The sequence below is a fragment of the Dipodomys ordii genome, unplaced genomic scaffold (assembly GCF_000151885.1).
Source record: "Dipodomys ordii isolate 6190 unplaced genomic scaffold, Dord_2.0 Scaffold19, whole genome shotgun sequence".
In the NCBI taxonomy this organism is placed as follows: Eukaryota; Metazoa; Chordata; class Mammalia; order Rodentia; family Heteromyidae; genus Dipodomys; species Dipodomys ordii.
Genome location: NW_012267235.1, coordinates 9,007,310 through 9,027,116, shown reverse-complemented (window position 1 = coordinate 9,027,116; position 19,807 = coordinate 9,007,310). Strand labels below are relative to the sequence as shown.

The following is a 19,807-nucleotide window of genomic DNA, read 5'->3' as shown; positions in this document are numbered from 1 at the left end:
TTTTATGTTCATCGAATAACTAAGGAGAGTTAGACACAGAGAAACTAAGACACTATGAGTCATATAGTTATTAAGTGAGATATTTGTGATCCTCAAAACTTGTGACCAGGAGTTTCGGTTAAGATCCTCAGTCCTTTCATTCCTTGGAGAGATTTAAAGCAAGACAAAAGTTATAATAAAAGCAAGAGCAAAGGTTATTAAGACTAGGAGTGTTACAACTTGTATGGAGGAAAGCAGGTCATCTTAGAGAAGTGACCCATCACCCATATCTTTGTGTGTCAGCTTTACAGGGTGTTAAGAGGAAGATTTGAGAGAGTCTTTCATCAGTTTATCAAGACAGCCTTGAGTCTTAGCAGTTTTAACCTTCTGTGATTCACTTTTAGCCTTTTAATTTTGTTCTTACCTGCTTGTTTTATTTTGTAATAATCCTTTGCTTTTAGACAAAACCTTATTTATATGCAAAATCCATTTTTATTCCCAAAATGCTCTTGTCCCATTTTTCTTTTTCACATCTTTCATCTCCTGCTCACTAGTTCCTTTTTGTCCTGCCCTCTGACTACATAATAACTGCACTTATTATGCAAACTTTATCATGGCTTGAATTTTCCAAAAGGTCTTTTTAAACAGTGTCTCCCCCCTCTTTTGTCTCACCTGAGACTTAAAAGTTACAAAATGTTACATTGTAGGGCTGGCTAAGATATCAAATTGCCAAATGACCTTGAACAGCAAAACTATCATAGTGTAAAGGAGAAAAGGGAAGAGAAAATACAGAGAAACCCCAATCTTTCCATGTTAACCCTATAGTTACAATGTAAGATTCAAAAGGCAATCTGAGGAGAAATGACTGGGTCTTTCCAGACATAGAAGAGTGCTATGCACATCTTGCAGCATACTAATCCAGAATGGGAGAGCAGTAGTGAAAAAGTCACCCTTATTAATAAGGGCTCAGCTGTCTTATTACAATCAGAGAGTACTTGTCTCCTTGGTTTGTCTTGACAAAATGTAGCCCTGAGTATGATTACTAGGTGCCAAGGCCAGGGAGTTGTTTGTTTGTTTTTTATCTCTAGGAGAAAGAATTTCAGACTAGACACAGAGAAGACTTCAGTAGGAGCATGTTTCTGAATGCAAAGAAAAGTGAACCCTCTGAATGGGAGGGTGAGAGATTCCAGCGGCAGCACAGTGCTTCAAGATTTTATTGGGCCCTATGTAGATAGAGGTGGGTAGTCCTAGAAAATGGGGATATGCATTATTAACTTCCGGAGAAGATGCAATGTGTCATAACACGTGGGCACAGGTCAGGCAGGGGGAGTTTTGTCTTTAGATGGTCAGACTGGGACTATTATTTTCTATGGGCTCCAGGGACTGTGGGTGAGCAACACTTGTTGTGTGCCATTCTTTATCAACATCCACGCCGTAGCTTTCTGCCATCAGTTTTCCAACTCTCTGCCTACCCCATGTAGGTCAAGCAGAGCTATTTCCATGCCATTTTCCCATTCTACTCTCTCTCCTCTCTCTCTCTCTCTTTCTCTCTCTCTCTCACACACACACACTCTCTCTCTCATGGATGCTATGAGTCACACAAGGAGATGATTCTCTGGTATTTAGCATCTACCATTATTTTCAGTGCCTTTTAAGTAACAGTAGTTATTGAAATTTCATATATGGTGAAAAAAAACAATCAAATCAATAATGCTTCATAACTATTCATTATTCCTCTGCTAGGTTTGGTAAAGTTTAGACAGTACCCATCCCACCTCCGATGTAGTTGGCATGAATGGAAAAAATTACTATAAACACTGGTATCTAGTTTTGGGTAGAATAACTCAGGTATCTTCACCATTTAAAGGCCCAATTTGATCAACCTGGAGGCATTTGACAGATTATGGGTCTGTCTGCTGTGAGTATAGTATAGTCATCTTCTCCATCATTGCCATCACCACCATCCACGTCACCATCACTTTCCTAAGAACTTTCATTGTCCTCTACAATTGACAGCATTTCAGGTTCTCTCAACTCTTTCTGCCCATGACTTTTCCTATTCATGGTAAACACAATCATGAATTCAGTGACCTCCCCCCATACCCAGTAGGAACCACTTTCCTCTTTACAAAGGAAAACTGGGCAAAAAGAGAGTTTACTGGGCTCATGCACTGCTGTTCCATCTATCCGTGTTGTAAACAGAAACAAAAGCTGATTATTCTAAAACAGTGGACAATGTCAGAACTCTGTTCATTCCATCTTAAAGCCCTAAGGAGCTACAAGGATTATGGCTTTCTTATCGAATCTATTTTTTTTGACATTTTAAAAACAAGTTAAAGAAAGAAAATGAATCAAATCAGAAGGAATGGTTTTGTTTCTTGGAGTACATCAATGCTTTCCTTGTACATGTCAATATTGGGTAGTAATTCCATTCCCTATAGGTAACCGTTGTTCATAGCCTGGTATGCAATTGTCTACATTTTGGTAAGCTTTTATCATATGGATATCAGTTATGGATGGCTAGAAGAAGGCTTCATAACATTATCAGAAAACCTCAGAGACATTCAACAATGACTTGTTCTGCAAGTCTGCAAGGTTGAACTCAAATAGGCTGCTCTGAGTCATGTATGCAGCTGTGGGTCAACCAGGTGTCTCTGCTGATCTTGGCTGGGTTGCTTGATTGTCTGGGGAATCTGCTACTGAAAGCAGGTCTACAGACACTTCTGCTGGGATGACAGAAGTGAGATACTTTTGCTTCATCTGTCTTTCACCCTCCAAAAGGTTTGTCCACATAGCTTCCCACAGTCTTCCCATGAGGGGACAAGAGGATTTCCAACCCTCTTCTATTGCAACAACCAAAGCTTTTATGTTTTTGTTTTTTGTTTTTATAATGAGGCAGGTGCTAATGGCCTATGCCTGTAATCCTAGCTTCTCAAGATACTGAGATCTGGAGAATCAGTGCTCAAAGCCAGCCTGGACAGAAATAGACTGTAAGACTCTATTGCTAATTAACCAGCAAAAGTCTGGGCTAGAGGCATGTTTCTAGTGGCAGAACACCAGCTAGTAGCAAGCTTGCGTTAAATCCCCAATATTGCAAAACAGATGGATGGGTGGATGGATGGATGGGTAGATAGATAGATAGATAGCCCATCTGGCAAACAGCTATGTTCTCCATGGTCTCCCCTAGAACCTAGACTGCTTTATTTTCATGTGTTGAAAGAAGGGGACCCTTGTTCAGTCATACAGATGTGAGACAGCAGTAGCATCTCCACTGTGGTGGAAACACCTAGTACATGGGAATTGCTTCTCTGGAAGGTTCAGATCTTGACAGCCCCACGCTTATTTGGAATCAAGAGTCCTGTCTGTCTGCCTTGCTTTTTTTTATAATGATGTTGCTGAATCCTGGTGCACTTTTTCAGGCACACCCTTAGTATTTTCAAGTCCCTAGACAAGAATACAAATGAGGGCTTGGATACCATATGTCTAAACATTTAAAAAGTTATAAATCAAGCTAATAAACTATTTGGTGAAATATGTTCTAGTCTCCTTTTTTGACATACACTCTTTTGTAACCACAAAACAGAAAAAAAAGGTTTATGTGTATTGTTTTTGTACGTCTGGAGGTTGGCAAAATCCCAAAGATGACTCAATTTAATTATTATTGGTCATTTGGGTAATCTTGTGATGGGCCAGAGATGTTTGGATGAGTCATCAAGATGTACACAAATCATCAACTATGATATACTTATACAATGCAATTTATTTTTCATTCCTTAGTTTCAACAAAATAACCGATTATGTGACAGTCAAGACGTTCATGTTAATTTTAAGCTTGACAGTAATGGTCTGCATTAGGGATAGAGAATTCTTTTCTGCATAGATTCAGACAATAAATATTTTAGACTCTACAGGCCGTATGTTTTCTGTCACGACTCCTCAGCTTGGCTGCTGCGGCTGCTGCCATTCCAAAGTCATGTACATAATTCATAAACAAATAAGTATGACTTTGTTTCCATAGCACTTTATTGCTAAAAATAGCTGATCATCAGCGTTACCTAATTCTAGAACATTCTTCTCATTTCCAAAGAAAGTACCCTACATGTGCTAAGCAGCCCCTCCATACTCCTTCCTCTTCTCAGACTCTGGCAAGGTCTACCTGTTTATTGTCAGTAAGGGCTGGCCTATGCTAAATATTTCATATAAATAGAATCACAAAATGAAAGAAAAAGAGCTAGATTTAACCTGTGGGTCATATTTCAGTGACCCCTCCCATGAGCCCCTATGGTTCAGGGGTACAAATTACAGGTGCCAGTGCGTGTGTGACAGATCGTGTCTCATGCCCTGTAATTCTAGCTACTTAGGAGCCTGAGATCTGAGGATCCTAGTTCAGAGTCAGCCCAGGCAGGAAAGTCTATAAGACTCATCTCTACAGTTAACTATCGGAAGTGGGAATTAATTCCAGAAGTGGAGCTGTAGTTCAGCTGATGGAATGCCACTCTTGAGCAAAAAAGTAATGGACAGCGCCTGGTCCTTGAGTTCAAGCTCAAATAACAACATGTGCATACACACACACACACACACACACACACACACACATTTATTAAGACAATTTATGTCACATATTTGTGACTATTGTATGTAGAGGGGGGCATCTTTCAAAGCCAGAGCCTGTCTTTTTGTGTGCTGTCAAATAGATGGCTTGAACCTTTGCAGTGGCTTCTGGGATGATTGTCACATGGACTGTTGGTATAGGGCTTGCCCTATTGTTCTGTCAGCTTACATTCTCTGACACCATGATATCATTATTTTGTGTGTATCTTTTATATCGTACTGTGGGGTGATGCTAGAAGTTCTGTTCTGATCCAGTGTGACATAAGGTATGTCCATTTCCTTTATTCAGAATTGAGGAAGCAAGGCATTCGCTCGGGGTGTTGATGACTTCCTTTTGAAAGAATATTCGGCCAGTCTCTCAGCCTGAGGTAGTTTGCCAGCATCAGAGCCTCCTCCTGCTTTTCCTGTTCTAAGCTAAAAAGATCTACTTATTTACCATCTGCTCAGTATCCAGAACTTAATAATTAGAATCTAAAACAAACAGAAAAAATGGGGGTAAAGGTGATGGGAGAGGAGGAATGAACAAATCAAAGCCCTCCCCGCCCCCCACCCCCATTGCCAAAGTATAACAAAGACCGTTTCTGAAATTGCATGTTTATCCTCCCGGGGTCTTCATGGTGTTCCTCTCTCAGCCTCCCAACCCTGATGTCCTTCGATTGTTGATTTCTAAGCCAGGCCAAGCAAGCACGTCTCCCCTCTTATCTGCAACCACCCATATGCAAAGACCTGATAATTCTGGGCTGATGAGAGAGCGCTGCTCTGAAGCAGCTGTCCACAGTAACACAAACAGCTGATAGCAGGGCTCTCAAACTCATCATTTATAAACTCCTGTCAGGAGCCATGATGAGTCTAGACGGGGTGAGGGGAGGGGGAAGTGGTTTCCTGTGGCAGCCACCCCTGAAGCACGCACACCCATCCCCACTGACTGCACTTTCATTAAGAATTCTACCTTCCTCTTCTAGCTGACTGACTATAAGGTAGATGGTTGAAGGTAACAGATAGGCTGAAGAAAACCCATCTCCCTTTAATGAACATCCCTGTGTGATCTAACTGTCTGGGTTTAGAAGCATTACACTTCACCTGTGTGTGTGTGTGCGCGCACACACACACACACACACACTTCTAAGAGCTTATTAATTTCAGCGCTTGGATTCTAGATTACAGTTAGATTTTGTTTCTACTGTTCATTGTCATTTCCTAGCTACCTTGAGAATGATTTTTTAAAAGTCTCCTACTGGTTTTAGATGGCCCCTCCTTTTACTTTTAAATACACAGACTTCCTTCATGGTGGAACTCTGCACTTTTTTATTCCCCTGTTCATCAGCTAAAAATGGACACACAAGTGTGTTTGTTCAGTTTTAAAGTTTACACAGGTGTTATTCTTCTTTTAACTTGCATATCTGAAAATGCCATTCTGATACTACTTCATATCAAATCCAACTTTGCTACATATAAAGGCTCCCCCTACCCCATACTTAAATGTTGACTACCTTTGGCACTCAGAGTGAAATCTAGGACCACATTCCTCCCCTTTTTTACTTCTGTAAACTGGTTGTGTTATTTTGTTTCCCCTTTTCTGTGTATGCCCTTGAAATTCTCTATTCTCAAATGCTGAAACATTTACTTCTCTTTTACAGTGTGGATCAGTGCCAGTGATCTGAATAAGTGGCTGAAGACTTGCTTAAGAAAAAAGATGTAGAAATTCTCAATTCACAATTCACAATTGGGCAAGGGGGAAAAAGCAAAAACATTGTTCGTGTTCATTTGGGACACAAGGATCAATCCAAAGACTTTCCTGCTGGGGGAGAGCTTAAGGAAGTGTTCCTATCTTTCTAATGGTTTCTTGGGCTCTGATTGCCTTACCAATTGACAGAAAAATGTCAGTTCTGATGACTTAGCTATCATATTGAATGGAATTTAGGAAAATGTATATGAGTTAAGATGCCATTTAAAATTTGTAAATAACTGAGTTCCTCAATGATGTAAAATTAGATGGGAGGGAGGAGGTGACACTCTGAGGCCTTAGAAAATACTCATGTCTCTGTAATTACTTATACCTCAGAGTCAGTGAATGAGATAATGAGGTATTGTGAGGTATTGTTTGGGAAAGCCAAGAATCAACACACACACACACACACACACACACACACACACACACACACAATCACACCTCGCATCTGTGATCCAAGAAAAATCTTGTCCTTCTCTTTCAGAATGGCTCTTCCATCTGATCTGACTACAAATATATTTTCTGTCCTGTTGGCAAAGTTTCCCCACATTAGCAATCAAAAATCCTTGACTTTTCTGTCCTCCCCCAAAGCTTCAGGAATGGTCATGTTAGGCTTCCTTGAAATAAACATTGGTGCATATTGTATCATAAATCCTGGGGAGATCAGGACAAACCATCAGAATGGTTTGGGCTCTCTTCCGTGACTTCATCATTCTGAGACTGGAGGAAGGAGTCTGCGATTCACAAAGACTAGTACGTATCCCAGCCTCAAAGTCTGATATTTTCAATGTCTTGCTGATGGTTTGATTGCTCAGAATTACATATCCAGATTGGGTCAGTGGGGGAGGCAGAGCGGAAACATCAGTCTTGCTCTTGCTCAGAAGCCAACTCAAACATTATCTAAAGGGAGTCTCCTTTCCAGGCGTACAAGTCACGTTTTGAGTGGAGTTTCTTGTAACAGCAGCAGGGAAAGAATTATTCATGTAAGTTGGGCTTGGCCTGAGGGACAGCCCGTTGACAGCCCTGAGTTTACAGCAGTTTTCTCTGCTCCCAGACACACGCCAGAAGGGACCTGGAGGAACAACTACCCTCTCACACTGTGGCCATGAAAATGACATGTTCTTTCTAGAATTTTCTGCTGCTAGAGGCTTGCAAAAACAGATCCTATTTGATTATACAGACCTAAAAATAAACGGTGTGGCTATGGGCCAGATTTATTTATTCCTCAAGGTAAATTGCCTTTTCTTGACAACCTGAGACTTCCCGTTGCACAATATCCTAGAAGATGGCTTCTGAATAACATGTCATATAGATTGCCTATTTGCAAGATTCAGTGTATCTGAACTCTGCCTAGATAAGGTTTGAGTTGCACTCTGAGATGAATAGGAAAGGAATGCATTTGTACCCACATATATTTTTCAGGATGTCAGAGACAGATCTTGTGTTTGGGAAACTTGAAAGAACACATACTTCATAACTAGAAAGAGGCTGGAATTTCATTCGGTCCTTTTTATTCATAGACATTTGTCTTTGGACAAGCCACATTATCTCTCTGAGACTATGTTCTCATCTGTGAAATTAGGATAATAATTCTAGCTTTTCCTTGTTGCAAGACTTGGGGAACAAAGCATCAGGACTTGGACTATGGTAAATCTCTCTTGAGTGTTCATTTTCTTCTGTCATATTCTTGCTAAGGTATCTGATCTATTATTTTAATGTAGCCCAATCCCTGAACTTCAATCATTTTCTAGTTGAGACATTTTATTTTGATGTTTCAGACACAAAGGAAGAAAGGAACAGATATGGGTCACCATTGTCACAGTCCATCCAATGCAATGAGACCAGTTGGCTTATGAACTCTCAGGTCTCTCTGCTGCCCCCAAAGCAACAGAGAAACAAAAGCTTAGCTTTCCTAAGGACCAACCTCAGTACCTTCTCTGCACATCAGTTACTTGAATCCTATTCTTTGAGGCTTCATTGATTTTGAAATCAGTCCTGTTGATGCAGAATTGCTTGGCCTAGTTAGACAAAACTCTTGATTCAGGTGACCCAGTCACACTTCAGAATGGGGAGAGTCTTAGAGAAAGTCGGGCAGAGCTTTATATTAAGACAAGTTGATAAGGAATTAAAGTCTCCAAGCCATACATGGAATCTCTGAGATAAAAGGTCATGGAGACATTGAAAACCATAGCTTTGTTTTGCTTGTGAAGAAACTGTGGCCCAGAGAATGGGACTGAGGAACCTGAAATCTCACAGCTTATTCATAACAATGGAAAGATTGAAATCACATTCCTTTTCCCAGGTCTGAGTTCTCCATAAAGCCACACTGCCCTCATGGGGCTGTGGGAATCATCTAAGATTCTTTTAGAGTAAGACCAAGAATATTCTGTCTCTGTTCTAAGGCATAAATACTAACTTTTAAAAAGCAGTTTGTTTCAACTTCAATGAAGTGGAAATTATATACTTATTTCTAACTGGCAGTGCAGAAAGGACTTTTTTTTTCTTCTTATTTTCGTTTTTGCTGGTTCCAGGGTTTGAGTTTAAGGCCTCAATCATACTTGGCTGGTGCCCTACTACCTGAGCCACACCTCTAGCATTGCTAATTGGAGACAGAAGCTCACAGATTTTTCCTTCCCACGGTGGCTTTGAACCTCAGTCCTCTTTGAGATCTTTGAAAAGTTTACAAACAGCTGTCTAGCATCCTCAGTTCTCCCCTAGATACATCTCTCTCCTAAGTATATTACCCTCCATCTCAGGTTGCCATTATCAGCATCTAATTGAGGGTTTTATTTTCTCCAATTTGGATTATGTTCAAAGAGCCCTTGAGAGTATGTAGCTACTTTGTTTTCTTGCACACTGGCTTCAGTTTCCTACATCCATGACATTAATCATACTGTGATATTTCAGTCTTGACTAGACCCAGCTCCCAATTCTAGCAGACCAATCCCTTCATCTTGACTACATTCAACTCAGAATCCTGTCTTCTAGGATCTCCCAAATACTTTCTGAATAGCTTCAGGTCCTTGTAGTTAACATCTGTTGAATGTTTCTAACCAAGCTGATGTTGATATATTCTTTTACCAATCTCGTTAGTATGACTGTATGTGTGTGTGCACGCGCGGGCGTGTGCGCACACGCATGAACTGGTTGGTCCTGAGGCTTGGACTCAGGGCCTGAGCACTATTTCTGATGTTTTTGTTGTTGATGTTGTTTAAGGCTAGTGCTCTACCCCTTGAACCACATCTCTATTTCCTGCTTTTAGGTAGTTAATTGGAGATAAGAATCCCAGGGGGTTTCTTGGCTTTGAACCTAGAATCTCAGCTTCTCAAGGAGCTAGGATGAGAGGCTTGTGCTGCTTCTTATCTGAAGCTATGCTAGGAACCAGGAATTGGTGATAAGGAGTTAGTAGAAAAGCTGTTAGTCAGGGAACTTCAGCTCACAGATGGATAAACTGGTAAACCACCACCTTCTAGACAATCAAATGGGGGCAGGAGGAAGTTAAAAGGATAAAGGAATGAGGAAGAGCCAAGGACAGGAGTACATTTTTGACATCTCACCCTTACAGGAAACAGAAAAGCAATTCACTAATCAGAAAGCCATTTTTTTTCCCTCACCATTGAACTAGAGGCCTAGCTCTGGAAGGAGGAAGATGACCCAAGATGGGAGAGTTAAGCTGAGATACTACTGTTGCTTTCTTTCTCTGTCATATTTCTCTTCTAATGAACTCTCCTATTGTTTTTTTGTTCGTGTCTTACCTAAACTCTTTTATTGCCAGATGAAAGGATGGAGGTTTTTTAGCTGTTCTGAATTTTCTGGTACTACTCGTTGGTGGGATTAAGTATGGATTTTTCTGACTTACCAAATAGTTGCATTGGAAACACCACCCCACTTCCTTCCTGTTGTAAAAAACTGAAGCGTGCTGCCTGGGCATCTTTGCATGCCTGTGTCTTCATCAGGAAAGAAGTTGAGGGCAATCATATTACCTACCTTATTTCTCTTACAGCCCTGAAAAGGTTACATCCGAAAGCAATTGCTGAAATGTTTTGCAAACACAGCTTGCTTGTCAGGTTACCTATTTGTGCCATAGTCTGAGACCCCCTTCTGTATGATAGAGTGGTGTGTGTTGGTCAGGAAGGTGGATGACCAGGTGTTTCAGCAGCTCCTGATCTGGAAATTTGCCTGGGGATGGAGGACACGGGCAGAACCCTGATTCTTATGTGTGGGTGTCAGCTCCATGCCTCTTCCTTTGTGATTGCTTTTCCATAGACTAGAGATATAATTGGTTTAGCAAATGCCTTTTGAGGTTGTCTTATTTTGTTTGGGTTTTACAAAATTCATGTTTTCTTAGGGGGGAGGCATCTGTTTTTTTTATAAGCCTAGTAAAATATTTATTCATGTATAACTTTAGTCTACAAATAAAGGACACATATCCAAGATTACAGCCCAATGAGCTTTCACAAAGAGCATGTACTTATGTAACAAGCAGCCACCGTGTGCTCCGCCTATTTCCAGAGCCTCTTATGCCCCTCCCTAATTACTGAGTCCCCTTAAGGGAAAACACTGTTGGATATCAAATGCAGGAGGCAACAGGTGAGTTTATCTGTCTTTGACCTTTTTATAAATGAATGCATGCCTATTCTTGTCACTAGCAATGTTTGTTAACATTGCAAGATGAATCCGTACCAACAGGCATAAATGACAGCACCTCTCAGTTTGATGGCTGCATGATATTACGTGTGTGTGTGTGTGTGTACACACTTCTGATTTATGTGACATTTGTGTACTTTGAGTTCAGGACTGTGATGATTGTCTATGATCTCCACTGATCATGCCTTTTAGAACAGGTCTGGGATACCTACTGAGTGCAATACTGCGAGTGAAGTTCAGGGGCACCGTGTGTGCACATGCTCAGCGTTAGCAGAGTGCCAAGCAGTTTCCTAGTTTCATTGTGCCAGCTTGCTCTCCAATACAGGAAGTGCCAGAGGTACTTTATCCTCACCCACATACAGAATTCTCAATGATTTTTATTCTAGTTGGTCTATAAATGCATAAAACTTTATTAGAACTAATTAATCAGTCATCAGGGAAGCAATTATATGTGTCATCCCATGAGACTGAAGTTTTATTTTTTCTTTTCCTTCCTTCTCCCTCCCTTCCTCCCTCCCTCCTTTCCTCCCTCCCTCCCTTCTTCCCTCCCTCCTTCCCTCTTCCTTCCTTCCTTCCTTCCTTCCTTCCTTCCTTCCTTCCTTCCTTCCTTCCTTCCTTCCTTCCTTCCTTTTGCTAGTACCAGGGTTTAACTCATAGCCTGTCACTTGCTCACCTTGCTTGCTCAGTTGGCACTTTACCATTTGATTCATTTCTACAGCCTGGCTTGATGGAGTCTTATAGATGCCTCTGCCTGGGATGGCTTCAAACCTCAATCCTCCAGATCTCAACCCCCTGAACTGCTAGAATTACAGGTGTGAACTACCAATGCCTGGCTGATACTGGGTTTAAATTATTGTTTTTCTGAAGACGAAAGAATTCTGATGACTTTCATAAATTTATTAAGCACTTGAATACTGTCTTAAGTATATTGTGGTTGTCCAAGCTTTTGACTCATTTTCTTTTAGGCTGTTAGTTTTTCATGAATCTATTGATTCATAATGGCTCTTTATATATGACATATATGACTTTTTTATCAGATACCTTTATTTTAAATATTTTCTTCCATTCCTATTTTTGCCTTTCTACTCAATGGTGTTATTCAATAAAAAAAATCCTTATTTTTGTTAGTGTAATTTAATTCAGCCTTCCTTCCTTCCTTCTTCTTTCTTTTTTTTTTTTTGTCAATCATGGGGCCTGAACTCTGGGCCTGGGTGCTGTCCCTCAGCTCTTCAGCACAAGGCTAGCGCTCTACCACTTGAGCCACAGTGCCACTTCTGGCTTCTTTTGCTTATGTGGTGCTGAGGAGTCGAATCCAGGGCCTCAGGCATGCAAGGCAAGCACTCTACTACTGAGCCACCTTCCCAGCCCAATTCAGTCTTTTCTTATCATTATTTCTTTAATACAATATCAAAATCTTGGCCTCCCTCAAAACCGTTAAAATGCTTTCCTAAGGTTCCTTTAAAATGTTTAATTTGTTTTACCCTTTCTGTTTATATCTGCGAGCAACCTGTCATTGGTTTTATGTAGGGTCAGAGGCAAGATTAACCTTTCCTTATGAATAACTGACGAAAAACTATTCAAAACATACGGGGGCAGGTGTAGTTACAGATGTATTAGGAGGAGCTACTTCCAGTAGCAATACTAAAGGAAGTGAGGACTACAGAAAGACTCTGAGAATTGAGAGGCAATGGCCCAAGCTGAGAAGAAAGGAGAGGTGGTTCCTCATTTGCCTTTCCTTGCGCATATTACATGCATGCTCAGTGTCATGGCAGACTCTCCCTGAATGGAGCTGTGATCAAAGCAGACCCAGGGAACTGGCTGTTTCCTCACAAGGAAGTCCTGCTTCTCTGATGGTCACAGAAACCAGCCACAGAGGCAGATCTGAGCCATCGCTGGTGTGACAGCAGGAAAACACTCACACTGTGAGCAGATGGAGTTTATCCAGGGTAGACTGGCCAGATCAAACCTGAAATCTCCAACACCATGAACCATAAGGTGGCACAATATCCAGATGAAATGAAGTGTTGCCCAACGGCTCTTTCTTGTCATAATTCCTCACATACCGTGGAAGAAGAGGGAATCCTCTTAAGCCCCAAGCTCAGTTCTGATACCCTAACATGTCAGTTTCTGCTCTTCAAAAGACAACAGCCCTTTCATGGTCTTCAGAGTACGTCTCTTCACTGCCTCAGCATCAAGTGGTCCGATGCTTGAATATAGGAGAAACATGACAGAGAGGCCTACCTCTGGTCTTCTCGGAACCCCTCTTACCTGGACCAAATGAGGGTCATTTGGAAGTTAGGAAGACAGAATCTTGGGCTTCACTTCCTTAAAATCAATCATTGGCAGGCCAGACATGGTGGGAAATGCCTGTCATCCCAGCTACACGAGACATGTTAGTAGGAAGATCTTAGCTGGAGCCTAGCCTAGGGAAAAAAGTGCAAGATGCTAGCCATCCGTTAGCAAAAGCAAACATGACTAAAGTTGTAGCTCGAGTAATAGAGCACCTTCTGGGCAAGTACAAACCACTGAGTTCAAACCACGGTACTGCTAACAAAACAAAACAAGCAACAACCACTGCAAACAATGCTTGGTAGGTACCCGGTAATGATGGCCATGCTGACACAACCATTGTGGTCCAGATTTCCTCAATGTTGGGACTGGTTTTCGTGAGATGAAGAAACTGAGCTGAGTGAAATTAAATGAGTGGCTTGAGGTCACCCAGCCAAGCAGTGAGAAGAGATCATTTTCCTGCTTTCAGATCAGCTCCCCAGAATGTCATAAATTATTTCATGCCCCTTTGGTCCAGCAGGAGGAAAACAAAACCACAGCTCTTTCAATACCTGGCTTCAATACTTAATTAATTGCAAAGCCAACTGACTCCTTTGTTTTCACTAAATGCTTTCCTATCCATTCATGGCCTTTGCTCACTCCTGCATGCTTCTATAGAAAAGAATTATTGTAAACTATACATAACCAAATTTCTGTTCTTACCTGTCTATAGGTTTAGTATAGTGTTCAATAGTTACACATGTCGATGCAATCAGTATCTAAAACTCTTAATCTTGGGAAACTCTAACTCAGCATGCACCACTCTCTCCATTCCTTTTCCCCACAAGTCTTAGAAACCAGTTTGCTTTCTGTTTTTATGATTTAACGACTTGAGATAACCTCACTAAAGTGGGATCAGGCAGTAGTTTTCTTTTGGGCTTGGATTATATCATTTAGCATAATGTCATATTCTATCACATGACAGAATTTCTTTCTTTTCTATAGCCCCATAATATTGCTTTGCATGTCTATACCATACCCAGTTCATTGGTGAGCAGTTTAACTGCTTCCACTTTTTAGTTATTGTGAATTCTCACCGAGTCTTTTAGAGAAAGAACCTGGTAATAGTAACTGGCTTGTGAACACCTTTCTCACCTTTGTATCCTTTAGGACACTTTAATTTCTTCTTACCATTTGGTCTCTACCCCATTCTCAACACCTACTAGAAAAGTTTCCAAATCTTCTTCACAATGTAGAGATGAAATTGGAGCCGTGCATACTATGTAGCCTGGAAGTATAAAGTCCTCTGGGACCTTTCCCTCCCACCAATCAGCTCCATCTTTAAGGAAATCCCCTGGGCTTCCCAGAACCTGGCTGGGTTTTCTTTACACCCTTCATGATGTTAGGGCTTTCACTGTCCATACATGGCCCACCTGCTTACATAGAGTAAAGACCTAGCATATGCCTTACAGGGGTTAAGGAAGGATAATTCCCAGGTCCTCTCAAACCCTGGGAATCCAGTATTCTGCCTTACAGGTACATTTCATTTCATAAGAATATCAGCACCATTTTTTAAACTTATACTGAATTTATTAAAATGTGTTATATAGTTAGGATCAAATATCAGGTGGATATAAGAATAGACTAACAAAAGCCAGCCCAGACAGGAAACTCCATGAAGCTTTTAAAGTTTGTAAAGATATTGTACAGAAGGGTTACAGTTAGATGAGTAAGGTCATGTATGAGTCCATTTCCAATCCAGCATTGTTATCCCCTCCTTTGTTTTTCCCCTACCATTCCTTTCCTCCCCAGCTCCCCACCTCCTCCCTCAGCACCATTTTTTGTTTTTAAATTTTATTGGAAAGGTGATGTATAGAGGGGTTACAGTTACATGATTCAGGTAATGAATACATTTCCTTTGAATAGTGTCACCCTCTCCCTCATTCCCTCCCAGTATTTTCCCTCCCAACTTCCCCCCTCCCAAATTGTATAGTTCATTTCTAACTGCTGAATCGGTTCACCCTTTGTCCCACCAGTTCTGTTAGCCCCATTTTAAACATTCAAGTCCAGTCTGCAATAGGAAAATGACTTAATTAAAAAGGGTAGTGCAAGTTAATGTCTCAGGTAAGGCCTTTTACAAAGTAACTTGTTCTTCACAATCCAAACTTAAATTAGAATTTATTTAGGCTACCACTTTTTGGGTTTGGGTTTCTTTTTTTTCCCAAAAAGCAAACATGGGTTAAGCCTGACACCCTTCCTTCATACCACCCAGTCAGTTTTCATCTTGCCGACAACTGTCTGTAATTAATGTGTCCTTTTCTTTCAAAATCCTGTTTCAGCAGTTTCCTTTTTAAGCTCCTCGTTTGGATAGTTCTTTACCCCACTCTATTCAAGTAATTTTAGACAACAGTTTCTTCTTCAGTTGTGTTAGTAGTGTTTTCACAGACTATAGCTTCAGTCTTGGAGAAAGGCTCTTGGGTATCTCCCCCCCCCCAGGCCCCCACAAGCCAAACCAGAAGCTCCCCACTGAAGTCTGATACCTGTGTGTGAGAGGCAGGCCAAAACTTAAAGTAGTTAAAAGCCAAAGCTTATAGGAAAGGAGACAGGAATGTTGACCTTTTGTATTTAAATCAACAAATACTTTTTCTTATCACTGTGGTGCGTTTGGTGTTTGCTTTTACAGACTGAACCATTCCCACACATTTGATCAAATTTCTTTCACTGAGAAATTCGAACCATCTCTGAGTAGATCTCCCAGCTTATCTCATACACAAGTAACTAACCTGAGCTCCCTCCCAGAGCTTGTTGGCCTGGTCACCTCTGAGTTCTCTGAAGGGAGTCGCACTGTGAAATTGACACTGTGAAGTTGGAAGGGATAGTGAGGAACAATACACATCTCCTTGATATCTCCTCTTCGCTAGGTTGGCTATCGCTGGCACTTAAGGTATATGTAAAGGCTCAGTTTTAGTGAGGTACATCAGAAATGCTTTTCAAAAACAAATTACAAATTTCTTTTAAAATAAAAAAATCAGCAACAGAAATCATATATATGTATATGTGTGTGTGTATATATATATATATATATATATATATATATATATATAACTTTTATTCTCCCTTCAAAAAATAACAGAAGAACATTTTGTTGAAATGATCACAGAAAACAAAACCTAGGGTAAAACCTCTGTCATTAAATTAGAATACATCAATACCACAGAAATACTTTGTCGGGTGAGGAATTGGTGTTGAATATTTAACCTGCAAACTAATAGACATGATATCTGTGATTAACTGTAAGTTTATTTATTTGCCATGTTGGGGGTGCAGATGAAGGGATTTATGAATGAAACTGGTCATTAGTTATGAATTTTGTGCTGATACAAGGGCTTGAACTCAGATGTCACATTCTCACTTAGCTTTCTTGCTCAAGACTGGCACTTTACCACTTGAGCAACACCTCCACTTAAAGATTTTTGGTGGCTAATTGGAGATAAGAGTCTTATGGACTTTCCTGTCCAGGCTGGTTTTGAACCATGATTCTCAGATCACAGCCCCTTGGATCACTACAATGACAGGGTGTGAGGTACCAGTGCCTGAGATTTTTGAAGGTGAATGTGAGAACTTAAGATTCATTTTTGCAATTTATTTGCTTTCATATTTGATACTATATATATGCAAACAGAATAAATGACAAAACTTGAATATATCAACAGAGGGAATCTCATTCAACAAAGTATTTTATTACAAATTCAAAAGAAAATTAACTGCAGAGTTTATTGAAACAAATCAATCATCAGAATTAGAAATAATAAATTGCAGTGTGATAATAATTTATAAGAAGGCTAGTGGAGAAAGAAACTAAGATATTTATAATATGATAATGAGGGCATTTCAAATAATCAAATAAAAGATAGATTATTTAATATTCTGTTGGTCCCACACAAAAAAACTTCCCTCAGGAATTATGAAGACAAGTCACTGTCTTAACGGGCAGGTAGTATATTCAGTGTAGTCACTGGAGGGTAGAGAACTAAGAGATGGGTAACATTATACAATGTGAATACATTGGATGAAAAATGATTGACACTGAGCAGGATAAATTGACATAGTGAAACAGTTCATCTACTCAAAGTGGCACATGATTTTAGACTTACAAATGGCTTATTTCTAGAATATCCCTTTCATAGTTTTGGACCACAGTTGAAGGTAGGTAACTAAAACCAGGCAAAGTCAAACCAGAGATAAGGAAAGACAACTGTGCATGATGATATTATGTTAACTATAATCTTCAAGCTGCTGGTGGCTCATGCCTATAATTCTAGCTATGCGGGAGGTTGAGATTGAAGAGATGGTGTTTCAAGGCCAGCCTGGATAGAAAAGTCTGTGAGATTCCATCTCCATAATAACTAGCAAAAAAGTTGAGCTGGAGGCATGGCTCAACTGGTATAGCACCAGCTGAGCAAAGGATGCAGGCAAAGAAGCACTTGAGTTCAAACCCCAGTCCTTCCAAAAAAAGAAAAAAGTATATATCATTAATATTATATTAATTAACACATAATTAATATAATTAGTTGTATTAATATTATACTAATTAATACATAATTAATTATATAATATTATATTAATTATATTAAATATTAATAGTAACCATCACAGCATGTCCCTGCAGGACACGGTCCTGGATCTTTTGTGCCCTAGAACCAGACTGTGCCCCTCAGGGCCAGGCCCTCCTCCCTCCTCCGACTCTCACAAGCCTTGTTGATCCTGCCTCTCTTTCCAGGGAGCTGATGCCCAGGACCCTGGACGGGCAGATCACCATGGAGAAGACGCCCAGCTACTTCGTGACGCGGGAGGCGCCTGCGCGCATCTCGGCCATGTCCAAGGACACGAAGCTGATCGTGGTGGTGCGCGACCCGGTGACCAGGGCCATCTCCGACTACACGCAGACGCTGTCCAAGCGGCCCGACATCCCCAGCTTCGAGAGCTTGACGTTCCGCAACCGCAGCGCGGGGCTCATCGACACGTCGTGGAGCGCCATCCAGATCGGCATCTACGCCAAGCACCTGGAGCACTGGCTGCGCCACTTCCCGCTCGGCCAGATGCTCTTCGTGAGCGGCGAGCGCCTCATCCGCGACCCTGCGGGCGAGCTGGGCCGCGTGCAGGACTTCCTGGGCCTCAAGCGCATCATCACCGACAAGCATTTCTACTTCAACAAGACCAAGGGCTTCCCCTGCCTCAAGAAGGCCGAGGGCAGCAGCAAGCCGCACTGCTTGGGCAAGACCAAAGGCAGGACCCACCCCGACATCGACCCCGGCGTGGTGCAGAGGCTGCGCGACTTCTACCGGCCCTTCAACCTCAAGTTCTACCAGATGACCGGCCAGGACTTTGGCTGGGATGGATAGCAAATATAATTTAAAAAAATAATCTAAAATATAATATATTTTTTTATCAATCGGTACAGAAAAGGCAGTGTAATGTTTGAGCTGGAAATATTTGTTTCAGTATTTTCTTCCTTCAAAGAATGAAGGCTCCCTCCCTTCCGTCTTCATGTGTAACCAATGCACCACATTTGGGATGAACACAACAAGAAAACTGCACTCAATTAAATACGCTCACCTGTCAGTTCTTATTTTATTTTCCATATACCCTGTCATAAAGGATAAGTATTATTAAGCATTTTAGAATGCCAGGTAGGTGTCTTGGCTCACACCTGTAATCCTACCTGCTCAGTAGACTGAGATCTAAGGATAGAGGTTTTGAAGCCAGCCCTGGCAGGAAAAGCCATGTGGTTCCTATCTCCACTGAGCCACCAAAAAAAAGCAGAATTAGAGGGATGGCCACAAGTGGAAGAGTGCCAGCCTTGAGCAAAAATGTTAAAGGAGGACACCTAAATTCTTAGTTCAAGACCCAGTATAGGCCCCAAACAACAACAAACAACAGAATCTTAAGGGTAAACATTGCTCTGTTCTCTTTCTATTTGACAAGCTATCCAATCCTCATGTCTATTCTTAGGTCTCCTTCCCTTGGACTCATGTCACTTCGTTAAATTAAACATATTTTCCAGTTACTCCTGTACATTTGCACACCCATTTTCACACTGCTTTCTGATCTGTTTTTGATCCTTATGCTAACACATGCTACCAGAGTACAGAAAGATGATTATTTCAATTTCACAGATGAGGAAATAACAGTCTCAGGGAAGTTCCATGACATACCTTAAAGCAAGATGTGGATCCTGGACAAAAATCCCCCATCTTCCACTATTTTATTTCATACCTTTTTGCAAGGAAAGATGGGAAATAAGATAGGGGCTTTTGGAATCCAGTATCTGAGAAGAGACAGGGTGGTGACTAATGTCTAAGCTCCAGTTCTTATTCCATAATTGTGTTCAAGAAAACCATTAAGACCCGGACATAGTGTCTTGTAAGAGCCTACCTTGGCTCTTAGCCATTTACTCTGAGAAAGGGAAATTTAACAGGCTGATGGTTGATTTAAGCTTAAAAGAAAATTACTGAATTCTTCTGCTGAGAGCAAAATAGACAGCTACACTCAGAATGTGAGAATATTACATGT

General features: G+C 40.9%; 1 protein-coding gene across 1 annotated transcript in view; it reads left to right on the top strand.

Moving 5' to 3' along the window:
- Positions 1 to 18,936, top strand: part of Hs3st3a1 (heparan sulfate (glucosamine) 3-O-sulfotransferase 3A1) — a 91,340-nt gene extending 72,404 nt beyond the window's left edge. Inside the window, exon 2 of the mRNA XM_013013223.1 lies at positions 18,015 to 18,936. Within this exon, the coding sequence (XP_012868677.1) occupies positions 18,015 to 18,636 (622 nt within the window). The 3' untranslated portion in view covers positions 18,637 to 18,936. The remainder of the gene's footprint in view (positions 1 to 18,014) is intronic.
- The last annotated feature ends 871 nt before the right edge of the window (positions 18,937 to 19,807 follow it).